At 44.9% G+C, this 16,699-nt stretch overlaps 1 protein-coding gene across 2 annotated transcripts in view; it reads right to left on the bottom strand.

The window, feature by feature from the left end:
* Nucleotides 1-16,416, bottom strand: part of Ubp1 (upstream binding protein 1) — a 51,037-nt gene extending 34,621 nt beyond the window's left edge. The window contains exons 1-3 of one of the 2 annotated variants that reach the window (XM_038321778.1): nucleotides 16,367-16,416; nucleotides 15,823-16,012; nucleotides 4,113-4,264 (exon numbers count right to left, since the gene is read on the bottom strand). In XM_038321778.1, coding sequence (XP_038177706.1) covers nucleotides 4,113-4,264; nucleotides 15,823-15,935 — 265 coding nt within the window. In that variant the 5' untranslated portion in view covers nucleotides 15,936-16,012; nucleotides 16,367-16,416. Of the gene's footprint in view, nucleotides 1-4,112; nucleotides 4,265-15,822; nucleotides 16,081-16,366 lie in introns of those variants that run through there. The other variant, XM_038321779.1, reaches the window with a different exon arrangement.
* Nucleotides 16,417-16,699: the final 283 nt, after the last annotated feature.

Genomic DNA, 16,699 nt, shown 5'->3' with positions numbered 1-16,699 from the left:
CTAAAAGGTTGCTGTGAACATCTTCAAAAAACTACTTCACCCAACTGATGACTGAGATGAACCTGGCACACAGGTTACACCATGAAAGATCTGATTAACAGCGTCCCCATTCAGCAGGAAGCAGTTTGGAGAGAAATAACTGCGCCCATGTTCCCAAATATTGTTTACAAATGTTCTTTTACATTTAAAGGGGGATATGATATAGATATGAATAATTTGCATTGGTATAAATCTTGACTTATTGATACAAGTTTAAGGTCAATTTTGTTATATGAATATGTATTTCTGATACTGATTAAGGTATTGTGATTGTGAAGTTCATTAAAAATGTAATGTATAATTCGGAAATATAGGTTGTTAATGGATAATCATTGATAATAGTCAAGCTTGTAGTCATGTTAGATTTTCTAGATATATAGAGATATATTTCAGTTAGATAGGCATTCCTCATATCTTTCAAAGACTACAGAATATAGCATTTTAAATAACTTAGGGCTTTTCATGACAATGAGACATGGTAGCACCAATCTATTTCAAGAGGAGGATGGGCATTGAAGAGGCTCTTTATGGAGTTTGATAGCCATTTGGGCAAGAAACTGCTCTTGCCTGGACTGTTGCATAAACTGGACACAGAGAACCCTCAGAGAGAGGACTGCTGAACTTGCCTAAAGGTGAGATGGTTTTTTGGGGTTCCTGACTCATGAAAAAGTCTGTGAGACATTCTGAAGGACACAGCAGATAGTGACTGAACTGCCTTCGAAATTTCCTGCTTCATGGAAATGTCTCTGGATACTATGGGCCTGAAGGCCGAAGATGGATGCCCCAACGGTACACAGGAACTTTGGGTGACTGTCCAGGCAGCGAGATATCTCTGTGATTTCTAGAGTTTTGTAAGTTGCTTACTTCTCATTTACTTAGGTAATATTATATCCTTCTGGAGTCTTTGATGGAGTTGAAGAACAGATAGTTATAGTTTTCCTTAGTTATGATAAAAGATAAAGTAGATACAAATACTGTAACTGTAATTCTTATTTGATAACTGTTTTGTTATACGTAATTTTGCTGTTAAAGTTAAAGCCTTTTTTTGTTTAAACAAAAAAAGGGGAAATGATGTGGGAGAGTCTTCTGTTTGTGTTGATTTCTTTCTAATAAAAAAAACTGCCTTGGCCCATTTAATGGGCCAGCCCTTAGGTGGATGGAGTAGATAGAACAGGGAGAAGGAAGTGAGGTAGATGGCTCAGTCAGGTGCCACGCCTCTCCTCAGGGAGACAGATGCGATGAAGCCAGCCACCAGGTCAGATGTGCTGAATCTTTCCCGGTAAGACACCATTCGTGGTGCTACACAGATTATTAGATTATTAGATTAGATTATTAATATGGGTTAATCAAGATGTAAGAGGCTGAAACTAATGGGCCAGGCAGTGTTTAAATGAATACAGTTTTTGTGTTATTATTTCGGGTTTTAAGCTAGTCAGGTGGCCAAAAGCCGGGCAGCGGGAACGCAGCCCGCTGCTCCTTACTACAACTACCTATGTTCTATCGTCTTATTTCTCCAGTCCTGACTTTTAGTACCAAAATTAAACAAAAGGAAATACACTATGGAATAAAATGAAAGTAACTAAAAACATCTTTTTTCTAGAGTGTACGATATTTTAATATAATTTTAAGTCAATAAACGTGTTATTATTTCCTAGAGCCTAAAACCTATTTGCAAAGTAGCTAATATTGGTTAATTAGCATTCATAGCAGAAGATTCTCTGAATAGAATTCAGCTCCAAATGAAGAGTATTTGAGTGGACAACCAAGGAGAAAGGTTCTTTTTGCTTGCAGAATGAGATGATACTCCAGTGGCTACAAGGAACTAACCCAGAATGCAGCAAGGCAGATCAGGTCTCACGGATCCCCCCACCCTCAGAAGACTAAGCTCCCTGGCAAAAGGTGATTGAGTCTAGTCAGACCCGGCTCAAAGGAGAACTGGTTACTCTAGGCTGGACTAGTTTCTACTCCAAGGTCAAAAATCAGGGACCTAACTCTCCTTATAGACAGCTACTCAGACATAACTGGCCAAACACAAAGTTGCAGTTTTTAAACTCTGTACTCCTATAGTTTGAAAACACAACCTCTCCCACCTATCTAAGAATTCTTGTTCCAATTTCTGCTACCTAAAGTTTCCTCTTTCTTTTGTTTTCTTCTCATTACCCAATAGTGCAGGCCTAAAAATAGCTCCAAAAGGCAGGTGAGCATGAGCCTAAGGGGAGCTACTAGTAAATAACCAATCACAGCGTCAGCTCCTGGACACCTGCCAACTCTCCTCTGAATGCTGTCCTTCAACAGTTGGAAATGGGGAGCTCAGCAGTGGAACACCTGCCCTGCATGCATGAAGCCAGCATTTGATCCCCAGCAATGCAGAAATAGAAAGACAGATAAACAAGAGTTAGGGAAAGTCCACTCATTTCCCCAAATATTTAAAGTTTTTTTTTTTTTTTTTTAAATAGTGAACTGTGAGGGACATGGTGGCACACAGTTTTAATCCCTGCAACTAAGGCAGAGGCAGGCAGAGCTCTGTGAGTTCAGTGCCAGCCAGGTCTACATAGTAAGTTCCAAGGAATATACGGTGAGACCCTGTCTCAAAAGAGAGGGGCACCTGTGGTCCCCAAGCTAGTAGCAGCTTCACCTCAATATACCAGGAACACAAGTTCCTGGTAGTGTAGTGGCACACACCTTTAACCTCAGTACTTGGCGGCAGGTAGACTCTTTGAATTCCAGGCCAGTCAGAGATCTTGTCTCAGAAGGGAAAAGAGGAGAGGAAGGAAGGGGAAGATAGGGAGGGCATGAGAAGGAGAAAAGCAAAGTTCTTGGGTCCTGCCCCAAATGTGCCTCACTCTCAATCTCCCTTCAACTCTGAAACCATCCCCTTGTATGGAAGTCAAGTACTGGTCAGGACTTTTCCCGATGCATTCAGAACTTTCCCATGGTGCAAGGTCCTGTTCTAGGTGGACACAATGTAGAGCGTAGAACTTGTCTTACACCTACAGCCCTAGGCTGGATCTCAAGCACTCCAACAACAAAGTACCTCTTACTAAAATAGTCAAGAAATAATCATGTTTTTTCTCAGTGCCTAAACAAATCTCAGGATTCCATCCCAAACACCACAGTCAAGTAACAGAATAAAATAAGATTAAAATGAACATCCTTGCCTTCATGCTGTTTCTTTTGAAAATTTTATGTTCCAACAAATTACTAAGTAAAATTAATTGAAAGTTAAATTTCCAATAACTGAACTCCAAGTAAGTACTATATATTAAAAGCAAAGTAAGGAGACCACACATGGGATTATTAAAGGTAAAGAGCCTCATGATTCTAAAATCCTTAACAAGGGAGGTTACAAGCTATTCTTCCACTCTTTTTTTTTTTTTTTTTTTGGAAATAGGGTCTTACTGTATAGATCAGAGCGGCCTCAAACTCGAGATCTGCCTGCCTCTGCCTCCCAAGTGTCGCCAGGCCCAGTTCCCGTCTATATTTTGTGATATTAGTCATAAATATAAAGCCTAAAACCTAGTGTTTAATGAGGTATAAGATTCCATTTAGTGGCCAGGCAGTGGTGGAGCACACCTTTAATCCCAGCACCTGGAACGCAGAGGAAGGTGCATCTCAGAGTTCGAGGCCAGCCTGGTCTATAAAGCAAGTTACAGGGCAACCAGGGCTACAAAGAGAAACCCTGTCTCAAAAAAACAAAAACAAAAAACTGGGGGGTGGTGGCACACGCCTTTGAATCCCAGCACTCAGGAGACGGGCAGGCGGATCTCTGTGAGTTAGAGGCCAGCCTGGTCTACAGAGTGAGTTCCATGACAGCCAGGGCTATTTATACAAAGAAACCCTGTCTCAAAAAACAAAAACAAAACAAAAAATTCCACTTAGTGGCAGAAAAAGAACCACAATGTACATGAAAGGGTTGTTCCTGTACAACACTGTTGGCTCACAGAAAATGAGGCTAAGCTTTACAATTTCAGAACCTAATTTTTAATTATTAACAGTCCTATAAGTTACAATACCAAAACAATTCTTTAAGATTTTTGTAGATTTTTACATGCTGTATGACAAACCATACTAACCTTGGTTCAAGTAAGTGAGAGTCTCGTCATGCAGTTTCACGGCTGGCGAAGTCGCAGCACACATCACATACTGAAAGGGGGGGTGCTTGGCCTCACCATCCAAGGAAAGACTGGAATCTTCTTGCTTGAAAATGGGCAAGGCTAACACATCACTGAAAAACAAAATATTAAAACTGACCTTTCTTTGTGTTTTCAGATATCATACATAAACATAATTCAGGGGCCATTATTCATTCAGTGCTCAATCAAGATGGAACCCAAAGCTTTGCATAAGCTAGGCAATCAATGAATTATCTCATTTAAAATGTAAGATAAACTGGAGGGTGGTGGTGCCTTTAATCCCAGCACTTGGAAGAGGCAGATCTCTGTGAGTTCAAGGCCATCCTGGACAGCCGGGACTACATAGAGAACTATACCTCGTAAAAAAAAAAACAAAAACAACAACAAAAAAAAGAAGTAAGATAAGAGCCAGGGTGTGGGGCTGGAGAGATGGCTCAGAAGTCAAGAGCATTGCCTGCTCTTCCAAAGGTCCTGAGTTCAATTCCCAGCAACCACATGGTGGCTCACAACCATCTGTAATGGGGTCTGGTGCCCTCTCCTGGCCTGCAGGCATACACACAGACAGAATATTGTATACATAATAAATAATAAACATTTTTAAAAAAAGAGCCAGGGTATGGTGCATGCCTTAAAACCATACCACCACCACCCCAAAATGGAAAAAAGAACAAGAAATGTTTTGTAGAATAAAACCACTATTAATGCTAATCTGTTTCATCTAAAAGATATTATGTCTCCCATTTTTCTAATGAGAGCACATGAGGAACACTCTAAAGTAATAGCTAAAGCTCAGTGGAGGATACTTGGCGACTGCACAAGGGCCCTAGGCTTAATGCCCAACACCACCACAAACAACCAAAATCATCTGGAATTTTTCTTTTAAAAATCTGTAAACTTTGCCAGGTGTGGTGGTATAGGCCTTTACTTCCAGTATCCAGGAGGCAGAGGCAGGTGGATCTCTGTGAGTTCAAGTCCAGCCTGGTTTGGCTTGCAAGAGTTACATAATGAAACCCTCTCAAAAATCAATAAAAAGAACAGTAAACTCTGACTAGGAATATAGCTCAGATGGTAGAGGCTGGGCCACATGACGCCCTGTCCTAATAAAATAAATAAATAAATAAATAAATAAACCCCAGATTACCTTTATTTAAAAAGGAAAAAAGCAAATCCAGAGTGCCCAACTACCTGTTTTTAAAGCAGAAACTAAGACTGTTGCCAAAAGACAGGTCACACAGTATCATGGAACCACAAAGAAGCACTGAATAAAATGGTGCTTAATTAAATGCTGCCAACAAGCCTGCTACAGCTGAGAACATAAAGACTTTCGTCTAGTCCAAAACAATGACTTCAACAGCCAACTGGCTACTTTTCTCCAGGAGTAACCTGCGTCAAGGGTCTTCTCAGACTGTCCACTTTGTGGGCACAGCTGGCTCTGTCTGTGTTTAGCAGCATTGCTGAGTAGTGATAGTCATCTTTTAACAATGTACGATTCCATTATTTTTGGTATATACTGATAGAGTCATGCAACCATTACCAGTACCCAATTCCAGAACATTTTCCCCCTCAAAAAGAAATCTATTGAGTTGGGGAGATGGCTCAGAGGTTAAGAAAACTGACTGTTCTTCCAGAAGTCCCGAGTTCAATTCCCAGCAACCACATGGTGGCTCACAATCATCTGTAAGAGATCTGGTGCCCTCTTCTGGTGTGCAGGCATATATACAGACAGAACAATAAATAAATAAATCCTAAAAAAAAAGAAATCTCTTATTATTGTAACCTCAGTTCTTAAAAGATTCAATAGTTTGAGGCCAGTCTGAATTATACAATGAGATTTTCTTTTCTTTTTCTGAGCCAGGGTTTCTCTGTATATAGTATAGTCCTGGCTGTCCTGGAACTCCCTCTGTAGACCAGGGCTTGCCTCAAACTCACAAGAGATCCTGCCACCACCAGCACCACCGCCACCAGGCCAGTGAGATTTTTTTTAAAAAGGGGTAGGGGTGCTAGGACTGTAACTTGATTGGTAGAATGCTTGCCTACCATGAAAGAAGCTCTGGGGTCCATCCCCAGAGACACACAAACTTGGTGGCTCCTGCCTGTAATCCCAGAAATTCAAGGTCAGTCTTACCAGAGAGCCAGTCTGAGGTCAGCCTGAACTACACAAGACCCTGTCTCAAGGGGCAGGATAGATATAGATGCCCATATCTAATAAGAGTGACTCACTGTACTGACTCCCATCCCCACTGGACTTCATTCTGTCTCTACTAACTTGCTGATTCTAGGCAGTTATTGTTTACTGTCTCCCTGGAAAGGCCTGCTGCACTTAGCATCCTATTGGTCTAACTGTGGTTCAGCATGCACCAGGACATCTCTTTTGTACAACCTTACTGTATTATATGGACACAAAACATACTGCATCTGTTCTGATGACATGAGGCTGCTTCTCTGTCCCAGCAATGAATCATGCTGGGAACATGCTTGTGTTTCCGTGTAGATATGACTCAGCTCTGAGTATGCACCTTAGGGAAGTCTAAGACCACATGGCCAAACAGCTTTCTAAAACAGCTATAACACATGCCCACCATTAAAACAGGGAAGATCTATTTTTAAGATTTACTTATTCTGCTGGGTGGTCATGGTGCATGCCTTTAATCCCAGCACTTGGGAGGCAGAGGTAGGTGGATCTTTGTGAGACCAGCCTAGTCTATGAAGCAAATTCCAGGGCAAGTCAGAGCTGTTACACAGAGAGACCCTATCTTTAAAAAAAATTATTTTAAGTGTATTAGTGTTTTTTTTGCCCACATGTACATATGTATGTGCACGGCATGCATGTTTGGTGCCCATGGAAGCCCCTGGAATTGGAGTTGAGAGTCAGCATGTGCACTATGGTGGTGGGAAAAGAACCCCTGAGATCTCTGAAGAGCAGCAGGCTCTCTTTGGCCTCCACTGTGGCTATGTTTTGTTGTTTGTTAGACACAGGTTTTTATCTAGCCCGGACCAGCTTCAGAATCACTACATAGTGATTACCATGAACTCCTGACTTTTCTGCCTCTACCTCCCAAGTGCTGGGATTGCAGGTATGTACCACGATTACCTGAGATGACAAATCTTTCTTAAACTTGACTTAATTAAAAATAAAATGTGAGAGCTGGGCATGGTGGCACATACTTTTGATCCCAGCACTCTGGAGGATGAGGCAGGCCTGGTCTACATAGCAAGCTCCAGGCCAGCCAGGGTATATATATAAGACTTTGTCTCAAAAAATGGGGAGGTTGTGGCTCAATTGTAGAACACTTGCCTAGCATACACAAGGCCCTGGGTTCAATTCCTGGTAAAAGATGAGGGGAGAACAGAACAGAGACTGCTAGTGACCCCCAGCATTGAAGCAAGATCACCCCAATTTGGTCTCGGCAGTAAGACCATATATTTCAAAAAAAAAAAGATGGGACTGGAGAGATGCTTAGTGGTTAAGAGTACTTCTTGCTCTTGAAGAGAACCTGGGTTTGTTACCCAGCATCCACAGTGGCTGATTGCTGTTTATAACTCCTGTGACTCTCTCTCTCTCTCTCTCTCTCTCTCTCTCTCTCTCACACACACACACACACACACACAAAATACAAATATTTTCAAATTGGGCAGTGGTGGTGCATGCCTTTAATCTCAGCACCCAGAAGGCAGAAGGCCAGCCTGATCTACAGAGTGAGTTCAGGACAGGCTCCAAAGCTACAGGAACACCCTGTCTTGATGGGGAAGTTCAGTGTCTCGAAAAACCAAAAACATAAATAATAAATTAAATTTAAAAAAGAAAATGATGGGGCTGGAGAGGTGGCTCAGTGGTTAAGAGCATTGCCTGCTCTTCCAAAGGTCCTGAGTTCAATTCCCAGCAACCACATGGTGGCTCACAACCATCTGTAATGAGGTCTGGTGCCCTCTTCTGGTCTGCAGGCATACACACAGATAGAATACTATATACATAATGAATAAATATTAAAAAAATGATGACAAAGTTCCAATCAACACAGAAAACATTAGAAATTAGATCATTTTATTCCTCTAAACCCTCCATCAGCTTGCTTTCAACCAGGGTCCTAACAAAATCACCCAAAGCCCAGCCCACGGGGCTCCTCATCCTCACCAAACCTTCCCAACTAACTTCCCAATGTGCCCTTTTCAGAGCTATTTGCTGGCTCTGCTCTTCTACAGGATGTCCAAGCAGCTTGTTTCATTTGACTACATTACAAGAGACTTGCAAGCACTCCCGCATTACTCTTGCTAAAACAGAGATCTGATAAGTTTGTGCCTTCCCTAGCAGGATCACACCTAAAATTGTTTATTCATTGTCATCTAATACAAAGGAGTCATATTTGCTAAATCAATAAAACACTTAATTTAAGATTTCCTATGTTAAGTCATATAGAACTGCTAATACTCAATTTTTGTAATCTTACAAATGGAGAGTCTTTTGAGTATTAAAGACAGACTCTTTTTAAATTTATTTGTTTTTATTTTATGTGTATGGGTGTTCTACTTACATGATAGTTGTGTACTGTGTGCATGTCTGGTGCCCACAGAGGCCAGAAGAGGGTATTAGATACCCAGGAACAGGAAGGAGTTAGAGGTGGTTGTGAGCCACCATGTAAATTCTAGAAATGGAACTTGGGTCCTCTGAAAGAGCAGCCAAGGCTCTTAACCCCTGAGCCATCTACCTCTTCAGCCCAGGACAGCATGCTGCTTTACAGGAGAATGGCTGGACCCAGCATGTGCTGAGTGTTGTATCCGCTTTCATAGCTTTGAATGCAACTATAGTGATGGGGTGGTTTTCAAATACAAGTTAAAATCTGATGACTTCTTAGTGAGGAAGTAGTAAGTAATGAAAGCATATTTGGAAGGTGAAATTCTAAAGACAAAGGGCTGGCTAAATGACTCATCCAGGAAAGGTCCTTGCCACATAAGCCTGGTGACCAGTTCAGTCCCCAGGACCCACATGACCAACCCCAACAAGCTGTCCTTTGACTTTCATGTGTGTATGGAATGCATATGTAGATATGCACTCACACACACAATAATAAAATATAATAAATTTTTCAAAATTCAAAAGACAAGAATAAAACCAAGATGAAAATAACAACATGGAGGCCTGAATTAATAGAACAGTATATGCCAGCTCTGCCCACTCAAACAAGAAACCAAACACATGAAGAGGATGTTCAAGTCCAAGACTACTGAGAGTTCCAGGCCAGCAAAGCAGGAAGGGCCCTAATACCACGTATAAAGTTGGGAAGTCGTGGTGCACACTCTATAATATCACGTATATAACCAGGAAGTCGTGGAGCACACTCTATAATATCACATATATAGTCGGGAAGTCGTGGCACACACCTTTAATTCCAGCACTTGGGTGGCAAAGACAGGTAAAATTTTAAGCTTGAGGCCAGCCTGATCCAGGGAAGCCAGGGTTACACAGAGAAAATCACATGTATTCTTTTAAAAAAAAAATATTTAATGTGCATATACACATGCACATACATGAATTTTATGTGCCCCACATGGACGCAGGAGCCCAAGGAAGCCAGAAGAGAGCACTAGATCCTCTAAATCTCTGGTAGGTGGTTGTAAGACACAATGCAGGTGTTGGGGGAACTGAACCCTGGTTGTTGTCTGCAAAAGCAGTAAGAGCTGAGCTTTATCTCCAGCCCCAAAGCCCCAACATACCTTCTTCTAACAAGTACTTAAGAGCTAACTATCAGTCGGGCTGTGGTGGCACATGCCTTTAATTCCAGCACTTGGAAGCAGAGACAGGCAGATCTCTTAAATTAGAGTCCTGCCTGATCTAGAGAGCAAGTTCCAGGACAGGTTCCAAAGCTACAGAGAAACCCTGTCTCAAAAAAACAAAACAACACAACAGCAACAATAAAGTGAGAGAGAAATAACTATCTTGTATGGAAATAGGCTGGAATATAAGCAAAGTTCAAAAACTGAGCAAACCTGGAATGCAAAACAGTTTTTACCAAAAGATGCCTTTCCAGTTTGAAGATAGAATCACAGAGCTGTCATTATTTTGGCTACATTATGGGTCTAGAATACTCCCCCTACCCCCAAATGAACTGGACAGGAAAGAGTTCCAAGAGCATGGATGAAGTAGAGTGTAGTGAGGGGCTGCGGGCAGGCCTGCTTTTCATCCTGCCCGGCTCCTGGCCACCGGCTAGCTTTACCCGAAATAATTATACGGAAGCTGTATTCTTTTAAATACTGCTTGACCCATTAGTTTCAGCCTCCTACTAGCTAATTCTCACATCTCTTGCTTTAACCTATATCTAGTAATCTTTATAACACCACGAGTGGTGTCTTACCAGGAAAGATTCAGCCTGTCTGTTCTGGTGGCTAGCTTCATGGCAACTGTCTCACTGAGGAGAGGCGTGGCATCTGACTGAGCTATCTACCTCACTTCCTTCTTCCTGTTCTGTCTACTCCACCCACCTAAGGGCTGGCCAAGGCAGTTTCTTTATTAATTAACCAATGAAATCATCAGATAGATAGAAGACACCTACATCAGTAGAGCAAGCTTCTGCAAAGATGCCTGCCACATTCATTTCTCCAGATGAGCCAGGAGACAGCTAAATGTGGACTTAAGGTGCCCCTAACCAGGTTAGGAAGGCTTCCCAGAGTTTGACAAGTTAGTGAAAAGCCACAGGCATCAAATTGTTCCACGTAATTCCACAATGCTAAGACTCAAAAATAACCAAGCACAGAAGGACAAACAAGACTCTAGGAATAAGAACCCAAAGCAAAAACAACAGATGGCTTAACACCCAGTCCCAGACTCCTGTTTGCAGTACCCAGCTCTTCTGTCTCTGCTGCAGAGGACAGAGCCCTCACAACCCTCATAGGAGACTTCTAGTTAACTGGAATCTTGTTAGTTTGAGCCAAAGAGAAGTACTTGTGGGAGTTTCAAAGTGGGGCAGGGAAAGGCATGTACAAGTAGTCAACACACAGGCTTCTGAGAGCGAGGTGCTGAGCCAGGAGGAGCTAAGGGTGCCAGAGCCCCGTTCCCCAGCCCTCTCATCACCTCTGCTGTGGAAGGTTTCACTAACCTCTCCACCAGAAACAACTCAGTGGTTTCCATTTTCCTGTCTGGATATAGAAATGATTTAGACTTCAAACACTAGAATTATCAGACCCAAATTCAGAAATCATGCTTACCTAGTTTGAAGAAATAAAACTCAGGGAACAGAGACTTTCAAGGAGAACAAACGCATAGAATTACCAGAACAGGAAATTAAGATGAGGCAAATTAAGAACTGTGGCTGAACAGCAGCTCTGACTGTCACTGGAAAGTTAGGGGAATGGAATGGGAGGAAGAAGCTATCCAGAAGACGGCAGAAAGGGGGAAGTAGAAATGGAGAGAGGAAAAAGACTGCGAAGGCTTCTTCTTGCTGTTGTTGGGGGAACATTGAGACAGGGTCTCACCATGTAGCTCTGTCTATCATGGAACTCAGGCTGGCCTCTCAGAGATCTGCCTGCCTCAGTCTCCTGAATGTTTGCAATTAAAGGTGTGCGCCCCACCTGGCCAAGACTACAGATTACCACCTAGTTTATAGAAGCAGCATCTGGGAGCAACATCTGAAGACACAAAGGCTGAGTAAATTCCAATTCACTGTCTCAAGAAGTCCAAGTGACCAAACCAATAGAAAGACTGTCACCCATGCCCAAGCACACTCAGACAACCCAGAAGTCTTGTGTGTGTGCAGATGTGCTTTGACCTCCCAATATCAAGTAAGGGAGCCAGCTGGACACAGAAGCATTCTGAGGCTAGGAAGTCATCTAGGAAAGCGTGGGGGTGGTGAGCAGGAGCGGGGTAAGAGGTTACTAACTACTAAGTAGCATGAAGTTAAGACTCAGCTAGGATCATGAGTCAAACACAACTAAAATAATCTCAATATTCCCATATGTCTGAAAAAATGACATGTGCAAACAATTTTGCAAATGTTCTCATTGAAAAAGAGCTAAAACCTCAAATCTAGAATTCATTCTAGGTGAATTTTACAAAACATTTTTGTCTTTTAAAAAAAAAATAATTTGAGGGCTGGAAAGATGGCTCAGTGGTTAAGAGCACTGGCTGCTCTTCCAGAGGTCCTGAGTTCAATTCCCATCAACCACATGGTGGCTCACAACCATCCGTAATTAGCTTCTGGCCTGCAGCATACATGCAGGTAGAATATTGTGTACATAATAAGTAAATAAATCTTTAAAAAGTAATTTGTTTTTAATTTTTATGTGCGTTAGTGTTTGCCAGCATGTCTGTGTTAGGATCCCCTGGAACGTTGGACTTACAGGCAGTTGTAAGTTGCTATGTGGGTGCTGGGAATTGAACCTAGGTCTTCTGGAATTAGCAGCCAGTGCTCTTAACCACTAAGCCATCTCTCCACAGCCCATTTTTTTTCTGCTTGACAGACAGTCTCATGTAACTAAAGATAGCCTCAAATTCACTAAAAAGTAGGCAGGGATGGTCCTAAACAACCAATCCTCCTGTCTCCACTTCTCAATACTAGGATTTCAGGTGTGTACCATCATGACTGGCTTCAACTTTTGAGTAGTTATTTCTACATCAGCCCTGGCTGTCCTGGAACTCACTCTGTAGACCAGGCTAGTCTCAACCTCACAGAGATCCACCTGTCTCTGCCTCCTGAGTGTTGGGATTAAAGGCATGCACCACCACTGCCTGGCAAAATCTAAGATCTGCAGATCAGTTCTCCAATTCTTTCCAGTTACTGTTCACAGAGCTATGGAAACAATCCCCTAAAACACATTTTAAGAATAAAATTGCAAAAGGAAGGGGGAAAAAAGAAAAAGGAAAAAAAGAATAAAATTGCAATCAGATGTGGTGGCACATTCCTTTAATCCCAGAGGCAGTCTGATCTCTGTGAGTTTGAGGCCAGCCTGAGTTACACTGTAAGCTCCAAAACAGCCAAAAACAAAAACAAAAACAAGAAAAGAAAAAATAGTCTAAAAAAGGTTGAAAGGGCAGAAGATACATATCAACTGGTAGTGAGCCAAGCTACACAAAGACCTCGGTCCAATCCCATAGACCAGGAAGTGATTCACACCTATAATCCAAGCGCTCTGGAAGTGGAGGCAAGGAGGATCAGAAGTTCAAAATCATCCTTAGCTACTCAGTTCAAGGCCATTCTGGGATAAATGAGAATTTCCCAAAATGAATGAATGAATGAATGTGGCCTAAACTAGTTACAGTGACTATTCCTATAATCCCAGCATTAAGGAGTCTATTGAAAGCAAACCTAGGGTACATAGTGAGCTTTAGTACAGCCTGGACAACATAGTGAGATTTTGTCTCAAAAGGAAAAAAATTTGAAAAAAAAAAAAAGAAATTTACTTAGTAAATTCAAGGCCTTTGTTTCAATTCCCAGAGCCATGAAGTTAGACACAGAATGAATTTAAGACATCCACAAATACAGTTTGAACAAAATAAAAATGGCTTACATTTAAAAAAGCACAAGGAAACTTGCAGAAGTCTGTTTTTTCCTTCTATCATGTGTATTCTAGAGCTAGAATGCATGTTCACAAACTTGGTGGCAAATGCTGAGCCATCTCTGCAGCCCAAACAAAATTTTTATCAAGAGTTTTCCAGTAAGTTCAGATGTTTCTTAAGCTATGTGTGTATGTGTGTGGTGTGTGTGTGTGTGTGTGTGTGTGAGAGAGAGAGAGAGAGAGAGAGAGAGAGAGAGAGAGAGAGAGAGAGAGAGAGAGAGAGAGAAATGTACCCAGGCAGGACTCAAACTCAGATGATCTTCCTGCCTCAGCATCCTAAGTGCTGAAATTACAGATGCAAGCCACCACCTGGGGCTTACTTTTTGAGCTTAACAGGTGTGAACAAGTAACAGAAAGGTGAGGCTTGCTTCCTATCGGATTCCTATGCAGAACAAGCAGGCTGCTCCAAGATTCAGGGAAAATGGGGAGAGACAGCAAACCACGGGGAGGCCTATGGAAGACAAATGTCCCTCAGACTTTCTCCTTCTCAGCTCAATTTCACAGTGTCTTATATGCGAACATTTTAAACCAAGGGTCTTGAAGGCACAAGATATAAACTCTTCCTGATTTCGCAGAACCCAGTTGAATGTGAATAAATAAACAAGACCCCCTCAGAAACTCCTATTTACTGTCAGAGATACTGGAAACTTTAGATTAAATGACACTGAGGGGAAAGGTTTTCCCGGAGTAGTATCATTACTGAGAACCACAAAGACGCCGGCATAATTTCAAGAGTAAGGTCAAGGGAAGGATATCACTAAGAATTAATTTTCTCTTCAGCGAAATAACCCTAAACACAAGTTAGCCAGTTGGCAGAATCAACAAAAACAAAGCAAAACAAGCAAACAAACAAAAAACCACAAGTACAGTTCACAGAAGACCCCAGGAAAAAATCAAGCTCTAGAAACTGCCAAAAAGCAAGCTTTGCAGCTAGGCTCCGTTCATAAGCTCTCAAGTGGACAAGGGCACTCACTCCAGGAGGGTTTCCAGAGGGAAGCTTCCTCTACAGCGGGGTGAGCCCAGGACTTTCAGTAGCTCAATTTCCTCAACAACCAAGACAGCTGTTCTAGAAAACAGTCCACCTCATCTAAAGCCCTCAAGTTACACAACTGGAGAGAAAGGAGATGCCAAGTTTAGCAGAGACCAAATCAGGGTCAGATGCGAGCGAGCGACTTCGCTCTCAGTTTAGCAAGCCTTCCTCCGCTGCTTTCCATGGGCCAAGAACCCTCCCCGCTGTTCTGAGAGTTCCCTCTGCGTGGGGCAGAGCCAAGCCGGACTGCTTCAGGGATGAGCTGGGACTTCTCCAGTCCAGTTCCGACCCAGGTCATTCCTTCTGGGGTATTAAGGCTCCCGTCCTCCCCTGGACAGCAGCGGAGTTGCCCTGCACTGCACACAGCAGGCATTTGCTGAAAACAGACAGCTCCGCTTCCTTCACATCAGTTTCAAAGACCACTCCGTTTTTCCCTTCACTGGCTAAACCATACCCTACACAAGTCATACTCCCATAGCAAAAAAAAGGGCTTCCACTCTTTCGGGATAAGGGGCAGACATACTTGGCTCCTCTCTGCTTCAGCTTCTCCCGATTATACAAAACGGAACATCGCTGGAGCAGGCAGCAGGGACTAAACTATTGTTTGGGGCGCAACCTTAAAGCCCTCGACAAGTGGAAACAGCCTGAGGGGAGTCACTCTGAGAAGGAGGAAACCAAGAGTCGAGGGACCAGCTTCGCTGCCACACAATCAGGAGACTAGACGGCGAGAGAGCGCGTTCGCCAGCCCTCGGGGCTACTTTCCCCCGCGACAAAACTCACTGTTAGAACGGCTAGCGGCTAAAACGCCAAGGCCACCCCGGCAGACACGGCAGGAATGGCTGCCGCGTTTCCCCGTCCCAAGCGCTGCCTTTTGTACAGCCGATCGCAGCTAAAAAGACTCGTAAATCACTGGAGAGGAAGCCCCTCTTCCCTCTGCCCCAGGCTCATCGGCTAGAGCGGCTTCCCCCGGCCGGAGTGCCGGGTCCCCTCCAGCCGCTCGGCGGCCACGGGAGCACGCGGAGGGACCCCGAGCCCGCGGCGCAGGCCCCGGCGGGAGGAGGCAGCAGCGCCCCTTACCTCATGCTGTAGGCGCCGGCGCCCAGCTCCTGCCCGATGCCCGACAGGCTGGAGTCGAAGTCGTGCACCAGCCCGGACTCGATCACCTCGTCCATCTTGAGCACCCAGGCCATCTTCCGGCCTCGCCGCCGGCCCGCGCAGCGCGGCCTCCGGGTCCGGGGCGAAAGCCCCCGAGCTCCGCGGGCGCGTCCTGAGGGAGGGCGCGGGTGAAGCCTCCGGCGGCGCGGCGAGTGGTCACCAGCGGCGGCCCGGGACGCGGCCGAGACGAGAGCGACCGAGGCCCAGCTGTCAGGGCACAGCGCGCCGGCCAGCAGCTGCGGCGGGAGCGACCGGGCCGCCGGCCGCGCTGCCGTCCCGCGGCCGCCGGCCCCGCGCCTCATGCGGCCGCCCACCCCCGACGCCGCACCCGCGGCCGCCGCCGCCCGCCCCGCCCCGCAGCCCCGGCTCGCATCCCCCCGGCACGCCCGTCACCCACACCCGGGCCGCGTCCCCCCGGCCCTCTGCCCGCCCGCCCAGGCTCCTGCGCCCCTTCGCCCCGGCCAACCCCGCCGCCGCCGCTCCGCGGGCCCCGACGCAGCTTCGATGCGACTCCGGCTCCAGCTCGCTCGCCGCTTCCGCCTCCTCCTCCGGCCCCGCCCCGGCCCCGCCCCCGCGGCCGCTCCCCTCCCAGGCCCGCCCCGCGCGGCCCCGCGCCTCTCAGCCGCACGAGCCTGGGCCTAGCGGAGCCGCCCGGCCCCCGCGGCGTCGCTGACTGGCGGCGGAAGAGGCGTGACCAGAGGAGCGGCTCGGATGACTGACAGATCTTCTGGGCAGTCACAGCGAGGTGGCGGGACTAGACTCCCGTGAGCCTCTGCGCACCCGGCTGCGCACCAATCAA

This window comes from Arvicola amphibius, chromosome 3, assembly GCF_903992535.2.
Source record: "Arvicola amphibius chromosome 3, mArvAmp1.2, whole genome shotgun sequence".
NCBI lineage: Eukaryota > Metazoa > Chordata > Mammalia > Rodentia > Cricetidae > Arvicola > Arvicola amphibius.
The sequence above is the reverse complement of the archived record's forward strand: the minus strand, read 5'-3'. Positions and strand labels throughout refer to the sequence as shown.